Genomic DNA, 25587 nt, shown 5'->3' on the forward strand with positions numbered 1-25587 from the left:
ACTCACAAATAATATCAAACAGCTGAATTAAAAACTCATCTTGCTATAGGTGACTTGCAACAATAACCCCAGCTTCACATTCAGCCTATGTTGAAAAATACACAATAAATGCAAAACAACTATCAGAAAATCCAAATCTGACTTCATGAAGTTCAATAGCAGAAAACTTGCTTTTGTCCCAATAGAAGCACCATCCTTCTGGTCCTATGCAAAGACCACCAGATGCAACTTCTGCTCCCCCCTTTAGGCTACTAATGGGCAGGGATGCACAATATACAGCACTTCCCTGTCAAGTCAACCCTGCCTTCCTGCAGTGTGCCCTGTCTCCACAAAAGGAGCTCTGGAAAAACCAGTGAGTGTTCTCACTACAAAAGGATACGTTCTTAATTGGAGGAAATTCCAACTAGACACTAGATGTTCTTCATCACCCTATGAAATACCACTGCCCAGCTTATTAGAGGTCTGAAGTGGCAAAATCCCATGTTTGGTCTCCAGAGTAGGGATTTCAGTTTCTGTTCCACTCTTTCTTCTCCATGTAGTACGAGTGGTACTTTTCAAGGCCATGACAAACATACTTAGACACCCATAAATTCCTCCATTTCAAAGGTACAGCAGTAAAAACGGTGGTGGAGAAGGCCAGCCACCAGTTAGTGCGTAATCTCACTGCCACATACTCTACAAGGTTGTGCATGGAGAAGAAGCCCAAGTAGTGGAGGAAGGGCTCTATCAAGGTCATCATGTCATGGTAAGGAGACTGCTTTCTCTCTCTCTATGGAAGTCATATCCAAGAGTATCTTCTTTCACTGAGATTCATACAGTCATTATTCACACAATATTTCTCATACCTCTCCTTAAATTCATTCACTGTCAAGAGCACTCATAACTGCCACTGGCAATCCATTTCAGTCATTCACCACTCTTCAAGTAAAAAAAACCTCGTCTGCCATGTAGAAAGGCTTATGTGTTCGGCGTACATGTTGTTTAATTTTGATGGTATATATCAGAACACAGAATTATAAGTAAATAATTATTTATTGATGATATTTCTTATTTATTGCTGAAAAAAAGAGAGAGAAAGCAGGTACATAACTAGTACCTGCTTTCTCTCTCTCTCTTTTTTTTTTTTTTTTAGATAGAGGGCACCTAATTAGGGCATTAGTTTTTGTGTTGTTGGTGCTACAATTTTGTTAAACTAGTCCCTTTGTTACACCATGTTGTTGTAGTCTCACATACCGTGACAAACTGTGTTCTTGTGCTCTGAAGAGGCTGATTATAACACTGGTGAGTTATCAGCAATAAGTCAATAAATAATTATTTACTTATAATTCTGTGTTTTGATATATACATACCGTCAAAATTAAACAACACAAACAACAACCTTGTCTGCATACTCTTACCAACCACACTCCAGAGCTGATCCCGAGTTCTCTCCCCCAATCATCATGTATTGAAAAATTTCTCTTGTATCAATTTACAGAATCCCTTTTATTCGTTTAAGTTTATTTTATGTCCTCTCTTTTTCACTTATCAACTAAAATTTGCAAAACCTACACACCTTCAATCTATTATTATAGAAAGCATTCCTCAGGCCTGTTGGTGTCCTGGTGAATCATCTCTGGATCCTTTCTACCACTCCCTCATTCCCAAAGAAATCTGTGTGACCAAATCAGTGCACAGTGTCAAGATGTAACTACACCATAAAGTATAAAGAGGAATAACAATCTCCTTATCACTACTTATTAATGTGTTTTTAATAATCAAGTAATCCTCTGAGATATTTTGCCTACTTTTGCAATATGCCCTCTGAACTTCAACTTTTCTGTTCACTATAAACCCTAAATCCACAGCCTAACAAATTTCCTGCAATCCAATAGCAGGAAATTTGTTAGGCTGTGTAATAACATCAGTGTAATACATTTAATCTTTTCATCTCAAAATGCATAACTTTATGCTTTTCAACCTGAAGTACATACATTACCCTTCACCTGCACTGTCAATTTATTTAAATCATCCTGCATATCACTACATCACTTTCCTCATTATGTATCATCAGCAAACATTTGAATACATCTTAAATCATTCCCTATATCATTAACACGTTCGCTGCCAACTATGAGTATACTCGTAGTTGGTATATGAGATACACAAGCCAGCTACGAGTATACTCGTATGACGCTTACCGCCGGCAATGAGATTACCGTACTGACCTTGAAGTGAAATTGCTTGGTGTACAGGAACAGACTATGCCGAAGTAGCATGGCAGCGAACGTGTTAATATACAAATTAAACAGTAGTGGTCCTAGTGCAAAGCCTTGAGGAACTCCACTATTTGCCCTCATTCTTCTGGATTCTACTCCACCCTATACCACACTTTGAAGTTTGTCATACACTTCTTGTCCATGCCAGCAGCTATGTAATAGTTTTTCAAGCAGCATTTTGTCAAAATGTCTTTGATATGTCCAGCATGGAAAACTATTACATAGTTTTTATGTAATGGAACTGACCCTGCCATAACTGAGACTTAAACAACTTCAGAGGCACTGCCAGTTCTCCTGTACATTCTTATAACACATAGGCTGACATACTATCCAAACTCATTGATGTATTCAAATTGATATTTCTCAATGTACTAATCACCTCTAGTTTATCTACATCAATTTTCATATCAGTCTTTCACACTGGCAACTACAACTATTCCTCTTTTATTCTATCTATTTCTAACTTCGGGAACAGCCTTTCTGATGAATATGACCTAAACAACTACAACCTCCAACTCCTCAGGAAAAACATCAATAAACTCCTTTTTTCCCAATCCTCACCTGCTGTGCCTCACAAACACAGCAATATATGCTATAGTATCTTCTTCTTGTGCATGAGATAATGGCTTTTTCATTTTTAAAATGAATATATGTATACTTTACTCGCATCAAATTTATTATTTAAAAACAAAACAAAACAAAACCTATTCAGACATTAAAAAATAGATTACCTTTAACTGCAGATGGTGAATAGTAAATTCTAACTTTTGCCTATCTTCCACCCAAGCCAGAACCTATTTATAAAAATTTCTTATGAATAATTCATGAAATAAAATATAGTAGCAAGAAATTTTAAGAAAGGAAACAAGTTTTCAGAAAACAAATGAAACTAGCATGGTCCTTATGCTATGTTAGATAGATATAAACAGGCATTAGATATTGGAGAATGTTTAGGGAGATGATTATGAAAAGCAATATATAACATATATTTTTACTCATATAAAATTATCACCCTAGTATCAAGTGCATCTTCAGTATGTCTTTCAAATTAAACAGTAAGAACAGAAACCAGTATTTTGTAGGCGTAGGTTTCTGTGGTTTAGCAGTTCAAAAGAAAGATTCCGGTATTGGACAACATGTTTATAAAGATAAATAAAAATAAACAAACCCAACTTCAGGGGTTAAAAAAATTTCAATCTCTGAAGTATGTCGTTTGACTTACATCTTCAGGGGTTAAAGGTAACTAAAAGTTTAAACACAAGAAATGAGAAATTACTCAAAATAGTCCATTCCATGATATTATGGCCGTCTAATTGTTCATTAAATTAAAAAATCTGCATTCAGAATCTGTGGATGCTAAGTTTGAGCAATGCTGGATGTTGTCACATCCTGTTGTTCACGTTCACACTGTCCGAAGTCTGACTTAGGTATATTTTTTTATCAATGCTGACCAAACTTAGTGTAGAATTAGGCCCTGGTTTTTGTTGCATTGCATTGGAATTCTAAGCATATTAGCAGCTTCTTTAAATTTCTTTGTGAAACAGTTTTTTTTCTATATAAGACATGTTCGTTTTATGCCAGAGTACATTATGGCTGGTGGAAGTTGTGTGGGATGCTAGGCCTGATTTGAGTTCTCTCCTTTTTTGCAGGTCTTTTTGGTGTTCGTTCATACAAATTTCCCCTGATCTTCCCGTCTGGCCTAAGTAGCAGATGCCACAGGAACAACGAATTTTATCTACATCTGGTTTTTTCAAAGGGTGATGTGGAGGTTTTGGGAGATGTAGAAATCTTGATATTTTTTCTAGCGGAAGAAAAGCAACTTTAACGTCATATTTGCTTAGTAATTTGGACAATTTGTCTGTAACATTCTTGATGGTAGCGTGACTGCATTCTTAAAATCTTGCTTTTGTGAGATGCTTGTAGGCGGTGTGTTGAGGATTTTCTTGATTATCTTAGGCTCAAAAACATTTTTTCTGAGGATCTGTGTTAAATAATGTAATTCTTCATTTCTCTTTTTTTCTATGCTGGAAATATTGTAAGCTCTATCCCTTAAGGTTTTCATCAAACTTATCTTTTGCATGGGGTGGTGGTGTGAGGCTGCATTAAGAAATCTTTCTGTGTTGGTGGGTTTTCTATAAAGAAGAAAGATAATCTATTATTTTTTTCATTGATTTCTATTAGGATATCGAGAAAAGGAAGTTTTTTATGTTCTTCTTGTTCCAAAGTGAATTTTATGTTCTTGTGTAGATTATTAAGATAATCTTTAAAAGCAGCGAGTTCCTCTGTTGTTCCTGGCCATATGATGAAAATATCATCTACATAACGAAGCCAAATTTTCAGTTTTTTATGATAGTTGTTTAATGCATTATTTCCAAAATTTTCCATATATAGGTTAGCTAAAGCTGGAGAGGGGGGGAGGGGAGGGAAGCCCATTGCCAGTACTTTTTGTTCCCAAAATTTGTCTTGATACATGAAAAACATATTTTTTATGTAATGTTTATATAATTCTACAATGTCCAGTGGAAAAATATCTTCATGGAGATTCGCTGTTTCATTTCTGGGAACATTTTTAAATAGGCTGACCACATCCAAACTTGCCAAGATGTCTGAAGGTTCTATGTATATATCCTTTACCTTCTCAATAAAATGTGCACTGTTCTTAATGAATGATGTTGTTTTTCCTATGTGTGGTAAAACCATGTTAGTGAAGTGTTTTGCCAGATTTAAGGTCGGAGAATCACTTCCATCCACTATCAGTCTTAAAGGAGTATCTTTATGAATTTTTGGAACTCCATATATCCTAGGTACTAATGGGTGTTTTGATTGTAGAGTTCTTTTTAGTTCTTCAGTCCAATTGGGTATATTTTTAATTAGATCACTGATTTTATTGTGAGCTCGCCAGGTGGGATCTCTGTCTAAGGGTGTATAGGTATTAGAATCTTCAAAAAGAATTTTCATTTTTTTGTTATAATCCTCTGCATTCATGACTACTGTCGCATTCCCTTTATCTGTCTTAATTATAACGATGTTTTTGTCTGATTTTAGTTCTTTGAGGACTATGAATTCCATGTATGGTAAGTTCCTGGGTGGTAATTTGCTTTGTAATAGTAATGCTGTACTTTGTATTCGGATGAGATCCGATGCATCCCCCAGGCAAATTTCGTATTCCTTTCTCGATTTGAGCTATGATGTCAATTTTTGGGATGTAGGATGGCATTGAAGCAAAGTTCAAACCTTTCAAAAATAGATTTTTTTTCCGTTCTTGATAGGACTCTTGAAGAAAGGTTAATTACTACTTTGGAGTGATCTAGATGTTTTCTTTGTTTTTCTTTTTCTTGAAGAAGTACATTAAATTTTTTAATTAATTATGTTTCTTTTGGTCAGAAATCACTGCAGCTTTGTTATATGTAATATTGTCAGTGTTATTCCAAAGGTCAGATGGAAGTAATATGGCTAACTCATTGTGTAGAGTAAATATATCTTGGCTTATTTGTGCTAGTTCTGAACTAGTGGCTGCAATTCTTTCTCTCAAAATCACTAGTGTTCCATTCTTCGGTAAATTCTGTTAGCTTTGGTTGTATGGAATGCATGCTTGATTTGGATGAACTTAGGTACGATTTCATTATCTCTACTTCGGATTAAAAATATCAGACAGTTGATGAAGTTGAGATGTTCAATGCGTAATTTTTCTAGTTGCATAACTTTATACCAAAAGCACTCACCGTGAGCTTCTAATTGTAGCGTAGGTTTCTGTGGTTTAGCAGTTCAAATGAAAGATTCCAGTATTGCGATCACATGTTTATTAAGATAAATAAAAATAAACAAACCCGACAAGTTTCATATGTCATTTGACTTACATCTTCAGGGGTTAAAGGTAACTAAAAGTTTAAACACAAGAAATGAGAAATTACTCAAAATAGTCCATTCTATGATATTATGGCCATCTGTTCAGTAAATTAAAAAAATCTGCATTCAGAATCTGTGCATGCTAAGTTTGAGCAATGCTGGATGTTGTCATGTTCTGTTGTTCACATTCACACTGTCCGAGGTCTGACTTAGGTATATTTTTTATCAATGCTGACCAAACTTAGTGTAGAATTAGGTGTAGAATTATTCTGTTGTCTATTTCCATATTTAATTTGGAAATAGATTGAGTAAAAAATTGGGACTAAATAGCTTAAATGTTTTACTTGTTCCATAGTAGGTTTTCCCCATTTAAAGTATATGTGATGTTTTTCATATTCCTGACTATTTTCATAGCCTGTTGCTGCTGATTTTCATGCCAAATTTGATAAATTGCAGTTATTTAGTTTAGTTAAAAGGAATGCTGCAGAATAATCTTATCCAGAAAAGATTAATAACAGAAGAGATGGCATCCTCCCCTTCTCATCTCACTCCTGATTTCACATGAAAACCAGTTTCCTGTTCCTCCTTCAATTATAACTCCTGACTTATTAGTTTAAATATAAATTCTGTATAGTTTCTGTATAATTTCTCATATATGCTTTATACATTTTACCAACTGTTTTCTTGGAGATTTGTCGCACACTTTTTCCAGATCTGCTAAACTTAAATATGAATCTTTATTATACCCATTTCCTCATGGGCACATAACATCGTTTTGAGAATAAGTGCCAGAAATGTGGGAGAGAAGAAAAAGTGCAAGTGTAAATGTCGGCGAGGTTATTATTTAGTTATTAGTTCCTTCAGGTTCTTAACTTTAGTGGGAAATCAACACAAGATATACAGGAGATTGTGGGACTGGGGGGGGGGGGGATTATATACTTGATATACTGCAATCAATGTGTATTAATTCCAGAAGTATTTGAAGTAAGGGTAGAGGAGTTTTTGTCATTGGTAGGTTTAACTTGGCCAAAGGCTCTATATATTAGTGAGACTTAGTTGACAGAGGATAATATAAGGATAGAATGCAAGATAGTATAGCATTTTCAGAGAGTACAGATGGAAAAGAATGGGAGATAAGGGTTTGTAAGGGGCAGTTCTTTGGAAGCTATCTCATGTAAGACAAAGGCTGGTAGGATGAAACATGTAGATCGTTGGGCTATGGATCAAGGGTATAAGAGAGTAAATGGCATGTATTGGGAAAATTATTGCAATAAGTGCAAGACGAATAATTATTATAGGAGAGACTTCAACTATGGGAATACAGACTGAAAGGAAGGAAATTAAATTTATACAGCTTCTAAGAGAATTATCTGAAACAACATGTAATGGAGGAGGACTCAAGGTCTAAGAGCAACATATTTGTTGCATCAGAGAACTTAATAGTAACCAATGCTTGGGGGGGGGAGTCATCAGCAGGGACCAGATGTGGAGAATTTTATGTTAAGAAGGGATACAGGTGGAATTACAAAGCAGATGATTATGGCACTCTGAGGGATCAGCTTAGAGCAGTATCATGGCACAAGAATTTGGAAGGGGAGAGAGATGTTATCAGTGCATGGTAGAAGGTCAAAGGGGAAACAAAAGGAGACAGTCAAAGGAGTTAGGATGAGCAGCATCACTAAACAGGATTTGGAGAAAAAATGAAAAGTTGTGGAGAGAGTATAAAGAAAAAGGTGATCAGCAAGCCAATGAGTAGTTTAAGACATAGGAAAGGAGGGAGACTTGTATGGTAAGGATGAAGAAGGCCAATTATGAAAGGCTAGCTAACAAGACCAAAAGAAATCCCAAGCTATTTCATTCTTTTCCAAGTAAAAGGAAGAATGACCAGGGAAGGATGACTTTAATGATAGGCAAGTAACTGAAGAAGAAGACTAAACAGTTGAGTTACTGCATGATCTACCCCCCTCCAGGTAAAGATGTTGCAAGGCCAGATATGACACTGACTGATGTGAGAATAGAGATAGTCGAATTGGAGGTGCTTACAATATTGCAGAACCTTGATGTGAATACAGCTATGGAATCAAATGGCATATCAGTCCATGTATTATGAGAAGGTGCAAGTTAATTGGCATCTGCTATGACCAAGCTGCTTAATTTAAGCCTCAGTTTTGGGAGAGTACCAAGAGAATGTGGAAAGATGACAAAACAGTTAAACTGTGTAAACAGAGCTCCAAGACAGAGGTAGTAAATTACAGGCCAATCAGTATCTCAAGTGTGGTAATTAAGGTATTGGAGAAGTGTTGGTAAAAGACAGAATTCAGAAATGGATGGACAGAAATATGATACTTTGGGAAAATAGTTTTGTATAGGATCGGTCTTATCTTGGTTATTTGCTTATAATAATGTGATAATTGAGTTAGATAAAAGAAGCGGCTACTCAGTGATACTGCTGGACTTTGCAAAAGCACAGGATTCCACATGGCGCTCTACTACATAAATTGGAGATGGGAGATGAATATGAAGGTGGTAATACGAATAAGGAGGTGGCTGGTGGACACATATCAAATGGTGTATAAGGGAGAGTTGGGTATGGGAGAAGGCAGATGACACTAGTAGTGTACAGTAGGACTCAGTACTTGGTCCTCTTTCATAATTGGCCTTCTTCATCCTTACTCTGCTGTTTAATCTGTTCATCAATGATACAGAAAATGATTTCAGATGAAATATTCAGTTGTTTAGTGATGATGCAAATCTAGGATGAGTGATGATCGATGCTGTACAAATCTTGCAAGGTAACTTAAATTGGCAGTATGGGCAAAGCTGTACTATATTAATGGAACCAAAGTGCAGGAAATCAAATAAAAACAGAGATATGGAGGTATTATGAGGAAGTTGACGTTTAGAGGACATATTGTAAACATGGTCAAAACAGCACATCAAATTACGTGATTGTTGAAGAACACACTAAGCAGAGAGAGAGGGAGGTTGTTATTTCCCTTTCTTCTTCAGTATTCTGCAATTGAGGAGGTTCTTCTTTTAGGAGCAAAAACTTTTCTTCCACTCTCTTCTGTTCTGAGCCTTCTCTTTCAAGGTTGTGTACCTGTCTCCATTCAGCATGTCATCTAGCATTGTTTTCCTTACTCTTCCTCTGGGTCTTTTTCTGTCTATTTTTCCTTCAATGGCATCTCTGATGATTCCATTCCCTCTCAGAATATGTCCGATCCAGTTTCCCTTTCTTCTTTTTATCCTCCTTAACAGACTTCTTTCTTCTTCTACTCTTTTTAAGACCTCTTCATTAGTTATTTTATCTGTCCATTTGATTTTTTCCATCCTTCCCCAAATCCACATTTCAAAGCTTTCCAAAATCTTAATTTCTTCTTTCTTCAATGTCAAAGTTTCAGCTGCATAGAGGGTGACACTCCACACATAACATTTTATTAGTCTTTTCTTTAGGTTTCTATCCATAAATTCCATTTTCTATTAAAGGCATCTCTTCCCATTGCTATTCTTGCTTTCATGTCACTTTTACATCTTCCATCACTGCTAATAACACTTCCTAGATATTTAGTATTTTTAGTACTTCCTAGATATTTAAATGTCTTTACTTGATTCAATCTTTCCCCATTTATTATGATATCCATTTGCTATTTTCATTACCTTTGTTTTTCTGATGTTAATTTTCATTCCATAATTGATACAGGATTCCAGAAATTTTAAATTATTTCCCTTTATAAGGCTTTAATAAGGCCATATCTGCAGATCTAGTTACCTGGCTTCAGTATGTCAATGGAATGTTCCCTGTGGGCTATAAAACTAGCTGATAAGTAAACAAAAAGGGAAAGAATAGAAACATATAAGTTATTAAAGGACTGACACTTTGGAAATTGCATAACAGTGTCGTTAGCAAGGTGGTCGTTAGGAATATATATATATATATATATTTTGCTTACAGGATAGTGAATGGGCGAAGAAAGTATGATATGTTTGTCTGAACAATGATTAGAGATGGTCTCCTGCTATGAGTCTTTGAAATAATAATAATAATAAAATAATGATCAGCATCATGATCAGCATTCTTATTACCCATAAGAAATCAAGGTCATGTGACATGCTAATTCTTCTCAAAGTTTCTCTCCAACAATTTTTATTGGACTATTCTCAAGTATGCTTGCATGACCTTTAACCTGCAACACAGTTGGAAAATTCCTCTATAATTTTCACATTGTTTTATTTTCCTTTTTTTTTCTTTAGAGGTGGTTACTATGAGAGTTTTACTCCAATCATCTGGAATTTGACCTTCTGGATTATGTCTTCTGAATTATGCAGTGAAGCCACAGTAAAGCTGTTTTATGTCCATACATGAGCACTTCTGGTCAGTTATAATGTACTCCAGCTGTATTTCCACATTTCAGGGTATATGATGGCTTTTTTCCTTCCCTAACTTCTCTTGCTTATTTTCTATCGCCACCACTACTGTCAGTTGTTTCATTTAACAGAGTAATTACTTTGAATGTAATTACAGAGTAATTACATTCAAAGTAATTACTCTAGCCATCCAGAATCTTCAGTTTTCATGCCACTGTTTAATTTCCAATTCCTTTTACTGTACTCTTTTCTCCACTTCTAAGATTTTTCAATAGCCTCCAAAATTTGCTATCATCATGATATTTATCTGCTATATTATTACTAAAGTCTTCCCTTGACTTTTGTTTCAACTAATTTTACACATTGATTTGCTTTTTTACATTCTCTATTCTCTCAAAGTGCATGATGAATTCCTTGCTAGGAACTTTCAATATGTGCTTTCTTCTTTTCTGTGGCTGCCTCTAACTTCCCGAGTTCATCACAGAATTCTAATTTTTCTATCCTTGCACACAACTTTATCATATCTTTCTGGCTGATTCAGAGTCAGTCAGTAAGTCTTCAAGTTTTGGCTCTTGTTTTCAAGAAAACAAAGCATTATTTTAAAAATGTACTTATTGTAACTTTCTTTTCATTGTTATTATAAAATTGCATAAAAAAATTAAACTTTTTCTTCTAAGCAACTAATTCTGTTTCTGCATTTCATTCTTGCTCTTGATATATATTTAAAAAAGAAAGCCTGCTGAAAACTTTTGAGCAAGGGCTTCATATAACCTAAATCTGGCATTGGCTACAAGTTTTCAAAAAAAAACTTTATCCAAATCACAATAACTTTGGTATGAATATCAGTTATAAAACGAAGTATGAAAAGAGGAGCAAGAAATATCAGCTGTGAACATATTCAGTAGATAACCTGTAGAAAGGTTGTTAGCTATTCAGTCAATACATTAACTATATGAAACCAATCGGCCAGCTGGCCTGGCTGGCTGAGTGGTTAGTGTAGCTGCTCTCCAACCAAAAGGCTGAGGGTTCGAATCCCGCCATAGGCATGGATGTTTGTGATTGTCTGTGAAAATACTAGTGGTGGTGGGTGGTAGATGGCGTTGGTGTAGATGACAATGGTAGTTGCGGTTCATTGTAATTGGATTGAGGGATGGAGACAGAGTCCTTGGTGCTTGGTGGATTGAGTGATGGAGACAGAGTTCTTGGTCCTCCCTCAATGAGTCCTTAGACCTCCCTAGAGGTGTCACATAATAATAATATTAATAATAATAATATTAGCATATAATAAAATAAGTAAAGCTGATAATGGCAGGAAGCCAGTTGAATAAATGTATATGGAACAAGAAAGAAATTATACAAAATGCTAAGCAAGCAGTATACGACTATTCAAAGCAATTTTGATACATGAATTGAAGAACTGAGTTAGAAATAAAAATTCAACCAAGAATAGAGTCATATATATGAGATTTCAGAGGAATGAGCATTACATAAATGGCAGAACCATATTAAAAATATTAAAAAAAAACAAATAATAATGTTAATTGTTTATTAATAGTCAAGACCATATTAATAGTCAAGAATGCACAAGCAGAGCTAATCTAAGATAGTATGGACACTTAAACAGTACAAGAGATGAAATATTATCAAAACAAGCATATGAAGCAAAAATGACAGAAAAAAACCAGCTGATCAAGTTATGGGTGTATGAAGTTTTTGGAGTACTTTAAAACATTGAAATCTAAGAGATGATCAAATTAGAGACCGAACAAACAAAATAGTTTAGAAGAAAGCTGCTGATCAGAAACTAGTACTAAAATAGGAATTGTGTTAATGTTATGGTATCTGGTATATGACAAAATGGTGATGACAAATTGTGAATTTTTTTATTAGTATTATTATTATTATTATTTAGGCCTTCATGGAGTCAAAAGACTCTTCATGGGAGGTCCTTCCTAGGAAACACAAAGTCTATCATACCACTCCTTAAACTCATTGACCGTTCTCACTCTCACCGCTCTATCTTGAAAATGTGGCGGTCGAGTTAAGCTAGTCTAGAAAACGTGTTTTTAAAGTTAAATATAGTGTGGTTTTTTGTCACAAATTGTGCATCGGTTAGAAACAAGTGTCCTTCAGTGGTATTATTGTTTAGAACTGTGTTGTATATATTGTGTTTTCACTGCCGTTTGTTTCACTATATCAACGTGTAAAGATGGCGTCCAACAAGAAACGTACGTCAGTGGCGCGCAGGACTTCTACTACTACACGAAAGGCTGGCTCAGCGTTAGATTTTTCGCAATGGATGCGTTGCGGAAACTGCTACATGTATGCACCGAAAAATGTGAAGGATCTGTGGTCGGTCTGGCAAAATGAAAAGAAAGAAAATGTCGACGTATGTGAGAAGTGTCGGGATAGGCTGGAGCGTTTAGGAATGGAAGCTGACATCGGGACCGTAGCGGAAGAACTTCGGCGGGAGTTTATGAAAATGAAAAATGACCTTCATCTTCTTCATGAGGAAGTGGAAGTGATCGGTAAGGAGATACTGGAAGTTAAAGCTGAGTTTAATGTGTTAAACAGAGAAATTAGGACTATAGAGATTACTTTAGCTGAAGTAACTAGAACAGGATTACATATGGGTGAGTCTTTGGTGAATGATTCAGTAATAAATAGTATGGGAGTGATTGGGAGTCAACATAATAAAACCACAAGTGGCCAAGAAGAAATGAGATGTAGTGAGAGTGGGGGGGTAAGTAATAGAGAGTTGAGTAATGAAGCTGGGAGAGTCATGCTGAATAGTGTAGAGAATGAGTCCATGAGTGTGAACTTGAATGAAGTTAATAGTGGTAAAATATATGGTGATTCTATGATTAAGGGTATGGAGAGTGGTATGCATGAGGAGTGCTTGGCTGATGGTACAATAGAAAGAGTGGCTTTAGCAATAAAGAGAGGGCATGAAACAGACAAGATGATAGTTATGGTGGGTACGAATGACCTGAGAGGTAGTATAAATCGGGTAGGAAAAGATTTAAGAACATTATTAGATATTGTGAAGAGGAAAAGTGTCAATGAGAGAATAGTGTGTGTGCTGCCTCGTTTTGACAATTACGAGTTAAGTAGACGAGCAATGATAATGAATGATATGATTGCAAGAATGTGCAGAAAAAGAGGTCTGGAGTTTGTTGATGTTTGGAGTGTGTTTGAAGGAAAAAGGCAGTTGTATGCTAGAGATGGACTGCATCTTAACATGGAAGGACATAAGAGATTGAAGAAGTTATTGTTTTCTGAACAGGTTGAAGTTATTGGGCAGGGAAACTAATATTGAAAAGGTTGAGTGTAAGAGAGAGAAACTTTAGCACTGATTGTGTATTTATTGATCCTTATAGGCAGAATAAATTGCAGAAGAGAGGGGAAAAAATTCGGCATAGGACTACGGTAGTTAGTGACTTATATATCAGTTCTAAAGCCGGTACAAGATCTAGAGGGAATCTGCAATTTTTGTATACCAATGCTAGAAGCATTAGAAATAAGAGAGAAGAATTTTTGGCATTAGTCAGTGAAATCTCACCAAAAGTTGTAGGCATTAGTGAAACTTGGCTGTCAGCAGAAGATGCGGTCACTGGAATTGAATGTGATGGGTACAGTATTTTCAGGGAGGATAGAGAAGATAGAACAGGAGGAGGAGTACTGTTGATGATAGCTGATGTGTTGCAGCCAAAGAAAGTAGTATATCATGATGATAGACATGTGAATGAGAGTTCATTTGAGGCAGTCTGGTGCGAAATAGTGACCAACGCAACCAAATATACAGTTGGATGCTGCTATAGGCCAGGGAGTACAGGGGGAGATATTGAATTCATGCATCAGCAACTTAGTGCAATGAGTGAAGGCTTAGTGATTATTATGGGGGATTTTAATTATGGTGATATCAATTGGAAGGAGGAAATATCAAGTAGCAAAAAGGAAATGGAGTTCATACATCTGCTACGAGATAATTACTTGAAACAGCACGTAACTGAAGGGACACGTGGTGTGAGAGTGTTGGACCTGGTTATTGGTTCAGAGGTTATATGCATAAGTAAGGTGACCTCGTTACCTCCAGTTGGTGAAAGCGATCATGTGGTATTGACTTGGGAGGTTGCAAAATCTGTGGATTTTTCTATTAAGAAGGGGTATGTACGAAACTACAGGTTAGGCAATTATAACAAGCTTCGGAGTGAGCTTGCAGCCATCCCATGGCAGAACATATTGCAAGGGAAAGATGTTAGCAGTGCTTGGGATAAAATCAGCGGGTATCTGAGGAAAGCAATATCAGATTGTGTCCCCATGGTCAGGAGGTCAAACAAGGCAGGCATTAGATGGATGAGCAGTAGTATCAAGCTTGAACTACAAAAAAAGAAAATGTTATGGAGAATTTACAAGGAGAAGGGCGATCAGGACACCCATGAGCAGTACAAGGCTCAAGCTAGGAAGGTTACCAGCATAGTAAGAAAAGCTAAATCAGATTATGAGAAGACCTTAGCCAAAGAGATCAAGGGTAATCCCAAAGAGTTCTTCCGCTATGTGGCAAGTAAGAGGAAGAATGACTTCGGAAGGATAACCTTAGTGGGTGCTGATGGTATTGAGGTGACAAAATCAGATGTAATAGTCGAGTTACTGAGTGATCACTTCTCAAAAGTCTATCACCCAAGTGAGGATATCTCTATACCTATAGCAATACCTAATGTGAGAATTGAAGCTAAAGAATCAGAGGTATTAAATATATTGCGAAACTTAAATGCAAACACTGCGGTAGGCTTAGATGGAATATCAGCTCGGGTGGTGCGTGAATGTGCAAATGAATTGTCAACCCCTCTTACCTGGATATTTAATTTAAGTTTGAACTCTGGTATGGTCCCTAGGGAGTGGAAGTTAGGCAAAGTGGTACCTTTGCATAAGGGTGGCTCTAAAACTGCAGTATTGAATTACAGACCAATCACCATCTCAGGAGTAGTGGTAAAAGTATTGGAAAAGTTGGTTAAAGACAAAATTCAAGAATGGGTGGATCAGGATATGATACTCTATAGAGGCCAACATGGTTTTGTTAAAGGTAGATCCTGCCTTAGCAATCTATTAACTATCCATAATAGAATAACATCAGAGTTGGACAAAGGAACTGGCTACACAGTGGTACTTCTGGATTTTGCTAAGGCTTTTGACAGGATACCCCATAGAACACTGTTACGCAAATTGGAGCAGATGGGAATGGATATTAAATTGGTGATATGGATAGGAGAATGGCTCAGGGAGAGATACCATAAGGTGGTGTATGGAGGAGCCGAGTCCAGAATGAGGCAGGTGACCAGTGGTGTGCCTCAGGGCTCTGTGCTTGGGCCAATGTTGTTTAATTTGTATATAAATGATATAGGAAACGGCTTAAAGGGAGATATTCAGTTGTTTGCTGATGATGCAAAGTTGTGTAGTGCAATAAAAAATCAAGCTGATGTTGAAAGTTTGCAGGAGGATTTAAATAAGCTGGTAAAATGGGCAAAAGAAAATGGATGTCAGTTCAATGTGGAAAAGTGTAAAGTCTTGCATTTTGGGATTAAAAGATTACCAGCTGTGTACTACATAGATGGAAAGGTACTCCAAGAGATTAATGAGTCTAGGGACTTAGGGGTATTGGTAGATAAGGAGATGAAGTTCAGAGGACACATTGCTAAGGTGTCCAAGATTGCACATAGGATTACTTGGTTGTTGAGGAACACACTGACATCCAGAGATAAAGAGGTTATTATTCCCCTTTATAAAGCATTGATACTTCCACATTTGGATTACTGTGCTCAGGTCTGGTCACCTGGATTCCTTGGAGATGAGGAGGCTGTGGAGAGGGTTCAGAGAAGAGTGACCAAGTTGGTGAGTGATATAAAAAATGCTCCCTACATTGATAGATTGAGAGCTTGTGGATTGCAGAGATTGGTTGATAGGCGAAGAAGAGGGGATATGATAGAAACATTCAAATTACTAAAAGGTTTTTATAGGATTGATGCAGGGGAAATGTTTCAGCTGTGTGATAGTGATGGAAGAACAAGAGGTCATCTCTGGAAATTAAAGAAGAGTGTGGTTAACAAAGGTGTCAGAACAAGGTTTTTTGCCTGGAGGGTGGTGAATGAGTGGAATTCATTGCCTGACTTTGTTGTGAGCTCTTCATCTGTAAATGAATTCAAGAAGAGATATGACAGATATTGTTTTGCTAGTTTGGGTCTCCCGCGATGAGTCTACTGACTCCATGGAGATACCCGTAATAATAATAATAAATAAAAAATAATCAGGCAATGCACTCCACGGTTCAACCACCCTCCATGCTAAGAAACCACTCCTCACCCTCTTGCTCACAGTTTCCTTTCATAAATTCCAGGGATGGCTCCTTGTCATCACTCCCTCCCCCTTTTCCACCAAGCGAAAGAACTCCCCAGTGTCATCCCTGTAACTACTACTCAACAGTTTAAAAGTCTCAATCATATCACCTCTCCTTCTTCTATCCACCAAACTCTGCAGTCCACATTCCCTCAGCCGATCCTCATAACTAACATTGTAGTGTTCTGAAACCATCTTACCCTTTCCATAGCTAATTTATCCCCTCTAAATCCTGGAGACCAAATCTGAGAACAATAGTCTAAGTGTGGTTTGATCAGGGTCTTACACAACGGAATGATAACTCTTATTTCTGCAGGTCAGCATCCTTCTCATTATTGCAGCAATCCTCTGTGTTACCTTCACCACCTTTGCAACATGTCCCCTAAATTTCAGGTTTCTATCAATCATCACCTCCAGATCTCATCTCCCCAACTTCTTTCAGTACAGCTCCTCCAATCGAGTATGCAGCCTCCCACCGATGTGTCACAAACCTCAAGAATTTCCATTTTGCTGCATTATACTGACATCCCATTCATTTGCCCATCTGTCTAGCTTATTCAAATCCTCTTGCAGGGCTACCACATCTGCACTATTACTAATAACCCTTCCCAGCTTCACATCATCTGCAAACAACTGAATATCCCCCTGCAATCCACTGACAATGTCATTGATATAAAGGTTAAACTACATAGGTCTCAGTATTGAGCTCTGTGGGACATCACTTGTAATCCTCTGCCTCCTTGAAACTGCCGCACCATACACAACTCGCTGATACCTATCGAACAGCCAATCCTGAATCCAGTTGACCAACCTGACATCCCAACTCATGTGCTGCAACTTAAATATCACCTTATCATGTGGCACCATGTCCAATGCCTTAACTGAATCCAAGAAAATGGCAGTATATGCCTTTCTTGCATCTACTGCTCTTGTAACTATATTATAAAAGGCAAGCATATTACTAAAACAAGAGCACTCCTTCACAAATCCATGTCGACTCTCACAGATAATATTACCCTCATCTGCCCAATGCTGTATATGGTCCCTAACTAATTTCTCCAAGATCTTAACAACTACTGATGACACACAAACCAGCCTATAATTAGACACTTCCAAACTGTTATCAGCCTTATGCAATGGCACTATCTTACCTTCCTTCCATTCCCTGGGCACCTTTTCCGTAGCCAGACTTTTATTGATAACCAGAGTACTAAGTATTTGGAACACGCTCTCCTCCTGCATCTCTAAACCTGCCCTATCCCTCTAGTATTAAAATTTACTCCTCCAGGATGAAATATAACTATAAAGTGTTCATTGAACAATTCCACTATGTCCTCAGCATCAGTCAATCTATTCTCATTTTTATCCCACAATGTCATTCTTCCACAATCATTTCTCCTCCTACTGGCCACATAGCTAAAAAATTTCCTAGGATTTTCTTTGGATCTTAGGACCAATCTCTTCTCATATTCTAGTTTCACCATTCTTACCATAATAGTTGCTCTCCTGACCTGTGTCTTCACCTCTTCTTGCATCTGCTCTTCACCTGTCTCCTTATATCTTTTCCGTAGCCTCTTTTTCACATGCAGTTCCTATTGAATATTGTTTGTCATCACCTTTACACCAAATTGTGTCCTCTTCTTCACTTGTGAAATACAGCTTACTATTGCTGCTAATAAATATTCCTTCACAATTTCCCAAGCACTAATGATATCCCGGCCTTCTAATTCCTCCCTCCATGAAACTTCCCCAAGTGAATGTCTAAGACTATTATAATCACCTGCCTTATAATTCCACATACATTCCCATCTCTTTGATACTCCTGCCTATCTATTCATCTTCCAAGTCAAAACCACATGGTCACTCTCTCCAACTGGTGGGAGAGATGTCATCTCAGTTATTATCAACTCTTCTGATGCTATGACCAAATCCAAAACTCTTCAACCTGTTGTTCCCTCTATGACATGTTGCCTAAGACATTTGTCCCTCAAGAATTCTAGAAATTCCATTCCCTTATTGCTATATGCATCTTCCTCTCCCCAATTTATACTGCTGTAGTTAAAATCTCCCATAACAATCACTCTTAAACATCTCTGGTCCCCGCCCTCTGTGTTCCTGTGTTTGTAACAACACCCCACTAAATATCCCATCTTGCCCACCTCTACCTCACAGCATATGTTTTCAAAATCATTAGTGTCACTGCCTTCCAAATCCTCTACTCTTAGAGGACATAAGTTGTCACTTATCATAAGCAGTACTCCACCACCACACTTTCCCTTCCTATCCTGCCAAAAATGCTGTACCCTGCTACTTCTATTCCTGTTATTAAATCCTCTTCTGTCAACCATGTCTCAGTGATCCCAATAATCTTTGGCCAGGCTGATGCTATCAGCACCACAATTCCTCTTCTTTATTCCAGATACTCCTGGTATTAGTATAAAGCATAAAAATGCCACTGTTTCTATAGCCAGCATTATCCCCACTACACTCCACTGGACTCAGCGTTACCTGATGTCATCCCGCTTTTCCCAAGAGACCATCCCTGCTACCATCGACCTTGGGCATTCTAGTTTCCCTGCATTGTCACACCGACTCATTCACAACAGCAATCTCTCCAGATACCTACGTCCTTCCTCATTCAAATGCAAGCAGTCTCTTGCATACAATTCTTCTCTGTCCTCAAACGCCCTCCAAGCATCCACATATTCCAATCCTCTCTTCTGACACATTCTAGCTATTATGTTATTCAATATTACTGCTCTTCTTCTCAGCTCGTCACTATCATACCTAGGCAGCACGCACACTATCTTTCCTCTCTGCATCTTCTTTCATACAACCTCGAGCAAGAATCTCATATCTCTCACTTCCCAATTTATATTACGTCTCAAGTCATTTGTTCCTACCATCATAATCATCTCATCCACCCTTTCACTCCTCTTAACTGCCATAGCCACACTTTCTATCGTTCCTCCAGGCAAACGCTCTTCACATATCCTGTCTTGCACACCACAGATCATCGAGTCCCCCCATACATTACACCTCTTACCACCCTATTCCTCAATTGCTCACATGCATCCCTCACTCTCTCTCCTCTAACACTTTCTCACTGTGTTCTCCTACTTACCTGCCTTCCTGGTATCACTATCCCTGGTTCCAGTGCTCCCTCTCATTCTCTCTCTCCTACTGTTTCCATTCTCTACTCTTCTATCATTCCCGTAACTCTCTCTCATTTTCCCTCTCTTCCACTGTTCCTATTCTCTCCTCTTCAATCATTCCCATAACTCTCTCTCATTTTCCCTCTCTTCCACTGTTCCTATTCTCTCCTCTTCAATCATTCCCATAACTATCTCTCATTTTCCCTCTCTTCTACTGTTCCTATTCTCTCCTCTTCTATCATTCCCATAACTCTCTCACTCCTACTCTGATTTGCCTTGCATTCGTCTCTTCCATTTGCCTAATCTCATCTTTCACACTTCTCATCTCATTCCCAAGACATTCCACCTGCTCTTTCAGCTCATCTGTCTCTCTCTGGTCAGTCATGCTTGTTTGCCATTCATCCTCCCAATTGAGACCATCTCCAAAACTTCACAATCATTCAACCTTTCCATACTCCCCACTCTCATTATTTTATTCATATTTCTTTCACTATTCTTTCCCTCTGTCATACCACTCATCTCTCTACATGGAGAATCTCCTGCCTCTGACTCAACGAGGTCAGTTATAGTCATCTCTAACTCACCAAGTTCCTCCCATTGCCTGCATTTTGCACATATACGTATTTCCCCTTCTCTCCCACATATACAATCGCCGGGATGCATACATTCCACAAATCCCATATTATATCATGCAAAATGGAGACCTTAAATGAGGGAGGACTTGGTGATACACCATTTGCAAGTTTAGCTGCCGCCATTATTCAAAATAGTGTCGAGGAACTATTACAACTAAACGCTAAATAAGTACAAGGGAGTATAACTATAGGTATAACTTAAAAGTATAAACAAAATACAAACAAAACATTTAAGTATACTAAATATAAATAAAATAAAACTAAATAATGAAAACTTATGTTACCGTCGTCTTCTCTTCCACCATTATGCATCTGATTCCAACCCAGTCTTCTCCGTACCAAAATACACAATATAGCGACAACAACTAACTCCAAAAACAACCACTGAAGGACAATTGTATTACAGAAAAACAACTCAGCACAAATCTCGAACAGAAGTCACACTATTCACCGATTAAAAAAGCACTTTTTTCAGCACAGCTCAATTCCCCACCACATCCGACGCGACTCTAGCATCCTCCAAAAACAGGTAATGAGCCGAACGTGATTCGAACATGCAACCTTCTGATCTGGAGTCAGGATGTGCTACCATTGCGCCACGGACCCTCTTGAAAAATCTCATGTGCCTACCAGGGATCGAACCTGGGACCTTCTGCATGATAGGCAAATGTGATAACCACTACACCATAAGCACAATCTGTACAACAATTAAAAAAAGAAATATAAAAGAACCTACCTTACTCATTTCATTTGTTCCTGAGATATTCAACATAAGCTGATGCAAAAGTGAAAAGGAACGCTGCAATTGCAGGTGTTCTTTGTACAGTTGCTTGTACATTATGATGGTGATCTAAGAGAGAAAAATGAAAAATTCTATAGACTTTTTCTCTGCAAATGGCATTATATTATAATTAGAACATAATTTTAATTTTGTAATCTCTAGAGATCATGGGTCTCAACTCAAATCAGTCTTTAGACTGATTTCTATACACTGCAATTTTCTGCAGGCCATGCCAATATTTTTTAACTGCAACTTTCCCCAAACAAACACACACACACACATGGGAGAATTATGGGGGGGGGGGGTTCTGGTCTCTGGTCAACATGCAAGTTCTGATCAACACCTAGAACGAAAATGATATTAAAGCAACTGATATAACCCCAAGAAAGAACATACAAGGATATAAGAACATAAGTTACCTTCATAACTCTGCTACTAGCATGTTCTTTCTTGTGGTTATATCAATTGCTTTAATATCATTTTTGTTCTAGATGTTGAAAATTTATTTATCACTAGGTTAGACTATAATAGATTTAGTTTAATCCTTTATCCCAGTGAGAGCAAACAAAGTTTGCGCCTGAAAATATCTTCAGGACTAAATATAGTGTTGTACTATCTTATCCAGTAAGTAGTGCAACACCAAGGCAACTCGTGGCAAAGGTGGAGCAAGCTACCAGGCACTTCTAACCCAGTATCTCCCATAATGCAAAACACATTTCCTATGTGGATATGTATACTGTTATGCATTAAAGGGATTGGCCATCTACCCAGACTAGTTTCGACCTTTATTGAGGTCTCTTCAGTGGGAGCCAGGCCCAGAGCTGGAGATACCACCTGATAACCTGATAACCTGATATGGCTTGATGGATTACAGTCCCTTGGACTTCTATCCCTTAATCGGTATGGAATAGTCTTGTATTAAGTGTTAGCGAGCACCTGGCTCACCCTATTTAGGGTTGTACGGAGGTACCAGAATCGATAAGCAAAGCAGCTTTCGGGCGCTTATGTTTCCACCTATCGTGTTCGTCATAATTAGATGACTCTTGAATGAGTTGATTTGGATGAACAGCTGCTTTGGCAAAATAAGCAGCAGCACTGTTATGGAGGAAAGTGGAAATATCTGGAATATCGGCATCTCGATGTAAGAGAGTATTTCTTACAAACCACGGAGCGTTGAAGATCATACGGAGGCACTTGTTTTGTATAACTTGTAGCTTTTTGATGTTAGTGGCGGAAGTGTGACTCCAGGCCGGCGATCCGTAAGTTAACGATGGTCTGATAATTGTTTTGTAGATCCGTAGTTTGTTATCAGTACTGACTTGGCTTCTTCTATTGAGCAGAGAATAGAGTTGTGCTATTGCAGAGTTTGCTTTTTTGCATGCATAAACTATGTGGGAGTTAAAGTTTAAACGGTTATCAAGTTGAATGCCTAGATATTTGGTGCTAGATCTCCATGGGATGGCTGTGTTAAAAAGTTTAACTTCTCCAACATGAGATGCTTGTCTTCTTGTGAAAAGAATGGCAGTGCTTTTATCGGCATTTACAGATATTCTCCATTTTTTGAACCAGTCTTCTAAATTTGTTGCTGCAGTTTGTAATCGCTGAGTAGCTATATTAGGCCTGAGAGATCTGCTGAGAATAGCCATATCATCCGCATAACTAGCTATAGTGGTTAGTGATGTGCTAGGAACATCAGAAACAAAGATGTTAAAAAGAAGCGGTGAGAGCAGCGAACCTTGAGGGACACCAGCAGTGATTTTTTTCAGTGATGATCTAATTCCACGCAACTTAACCTGAATTTTACGGTCCTGTAGAAAGGAGTTAATAATTTTGGTAAGATAAAGAGGGATGTTGGCTGCAATTAATTTGTAGATGAGACCTTTGTGCCATACAGTATCGAAAGCTTTTGCAACATCAAGAAAGATAGCTCCTGTGTGCTGTTTCCAGTTAAAGCCTGTAGTGATGAACTCAGTCAGTCTGTGAATTTGCTGTGTAGTGCTATGTCCAGTACGGAAGCCAAATTGTTCTTTCGGAATTATGTGATTTTTATTCACCTCATCATTAAGTCGGTTGAGAATGACTCTTTCTGCTATTTTTCCTAGGCATGATAGAAGACTGATGGGTCTATAGCTCTGTGGCATCTGAGGCGCTTTACCAGGCTTGAGAATAAGGAAAATATCGGCTTGTTTCCATCTTGAGGGGAAATAATGAATTCTCAGAATTGCATTGATAATCGCTACTAAATGCATGACAGCTTTGTGTGGGAGGGCTTTAATTGTTTTGTTGGTAATTTCGTCCGAGCCAGGGGCTTTTTTGTTTTTAAGCTTCCTAATAATTGAATAGACCTCTTTAGGTGAGGTGGGGCAGATATTTTCACAGCTACAAGATCGCCGAAGTACAGAACGTACCCTACGATGTATCTTTTCTATGAACACTAGATCCGCTTGTGCATAATTAGGACGGCACTGAAGTTGCAAGGCTTGAACGAGCGCTTCCGCTTTTTCGTTATCTCTGTAAACAAGGCCTCTTTCTCCGTGAATGGGCTGGATGTTAGAGCGATCTGTACGGAGAGATTTAGTCAACTTCCACAGAGAATTATCTTCAGTTTTGAGAGAACAGAGTTTTCTTTCCCATTGCTGGTTTCTGTGATCTTTTAAAGCGTAACGGACTAGGTTGGACGCTCTGTTTAGTTCTCGACGGTCTTGCGGAGATAGCGTGTTGTGATAGCGGCGTCTGAGCCTGTTTTTGTTCCTTATCAGAGCAAGGATTTCTGCAGGAAGTAGGTTGACTTGAGCTGGGGTAGAAGTAGAGCAAGCTGCGGATAAGCCAGCCTGTATTTTAGATTCAAGATTGTTGACTGCCGCGTCAATTTCTTCACTGGTGGAAATAGTCGGTACTGAGTCTATGATAGTGTTCATTTTAGTCTTGAATTTTGCAAAGTTTGTGTGGGAATGGCTGGGAATGAGCTCAGGCTCCTCCCCTAAACTTAAGAGTACTGGATTGTGATCTGAGCTTAGCTCGTCAATCACTTGAAGTCGGAAATGATGAGAAATATTGTTAAAAATAGCAATATCTAAAACATCAGGTCTGCCGATCGCTCCGTAGTGTGTTGGCTCAATCGGGCCTGCAATAACGATATTTCTCTTCAAGGAAAAGTTATAGAGGATCATTCCGTTGTTATTAAAGCTTTTGCTGTTCCATAAAGGATGCTTGGAATTGAGGTCTCCAGCTACAATTACTGCTTCATTTGTATCTAGTAGCTGAGAGAGATCAGAGGGGAGTAGAGGTTTGCCAGGGGGGTTGTATACAGAAAAAATCTTTAAGCTGCCTGCATTGTTGGTAAGAATTTCTATGCCCGTCTCCTCGAGGTTAGATGTAGTAATCTTCTTAGTCTCATTATAGCGAATGTTTCTTCTGACAAAGATGGCAGTGCCTCCACCTCTGGCATTAAGTCTGTCATTTCTAAGTAACGAGTAGTTTCTGAGTTTGGGATTATCGCAGGGACGTAGGTGTGTTTCGTTAATGAGGAGAATATCAATTTGTAAATGATCTGTAAGCTCCTGTAATTCCAAAATTTTGCTGTTGAGACCGTTTGCGTTCCAGAATATTATCTGCATATAATTTGATGTTAAAGCCGGATTAGTCATTAATCATGGAGAAGATGACTTGAGTATTCCGAAGGAATTTGTTGGTGTCGGCCTGGCTTGGATTTGTTTTGCTGAAGGCCATTAGCATCTCCCCAAGTGAGGCAGCGAGTATTGCTGAAGAATTTGGACTGCTAGTTGTAGGGAGTACCTTAGTGTTACTCGAGGAAACCACAGAAGCATAGGATTTGTCTGGTGTAACTTTCCGCCCTTGGAATTCAGGCACGGATCTCACAATATTTTTCTGAGTGGGCTGAGTTAATTCCTGTCTAGGCTTTTGAAGGTTGGATGGGTGGAGAGTGCAACCCCTGTAGTTTGCAGGGTGTGGGCCACTGCAGTTCGCACATTTAGCAGGTGTGGTCTTCGGCTTGACGCAAGTGTGCGAGGGATGGTTGCCACCGCACTTCACACATTTGTAGTCTGCTCTGCATAGCATTTGCGCATGCCCAAATTTTTGGCAGCGATGGCATTGACCAGCCGATGCCTTTCTTCGTAGTGGTTCGGTCTTGATGA

The 25587-nt window shown here is 38.2% G+C and overlaps 1 protein-coding gene and 1 non-coding gene across 3 annotated transcripts in view; both read right to left on the minus strand.

Annotated features, from left to right (window-relative positions):
* LOC150106497 (uncharacterized) overlaps positions 1-25587 on the minus strand; it is a 553742-nt gene that overhangs the window by 309199 nt on the left and 218956 nt on the right. For both annotated transcript variants that reach the window (XM_090393159.1, XM_090393158.1), the window contains exons 5-6: positions 21386-21499; positions 2990-3052 (exon numbers count right to left, since the gene is read on the minus strand). In XM_090393159.1, coding sequence (XP_090249285.1) covers positions 2990-3052; positions 21386-21499 — 177 coding nt within the window. The remainder of the gene's footprint in view (positions 1-2989; positions 3053-21385; positions 21500-25587) is intronic.
* Positions 21271-21343, minus strand: TRNAD-AUC (transfer RNA aspartic acid (anticodon AUC)). The gene has a single exon. It is a non-coding gene; the product is annotated as a tRNA-Asp (tRNA).

This window comes from Typopeltis vanoorti, chromosome 5 (genome assembly GCF_054136105.1).
Source record: "Typopeltis vanoorti isolate ZY-2024b chromosome 5, IOZ_Tvanoo_1.0, whole genome shotgun sequence".
NCBI lineage: Eukaryota > Metazoa > Arthropoda > Arachnida > Uropygi > Thelyphonidae > Typopeltis > Typopeltis vanoorti.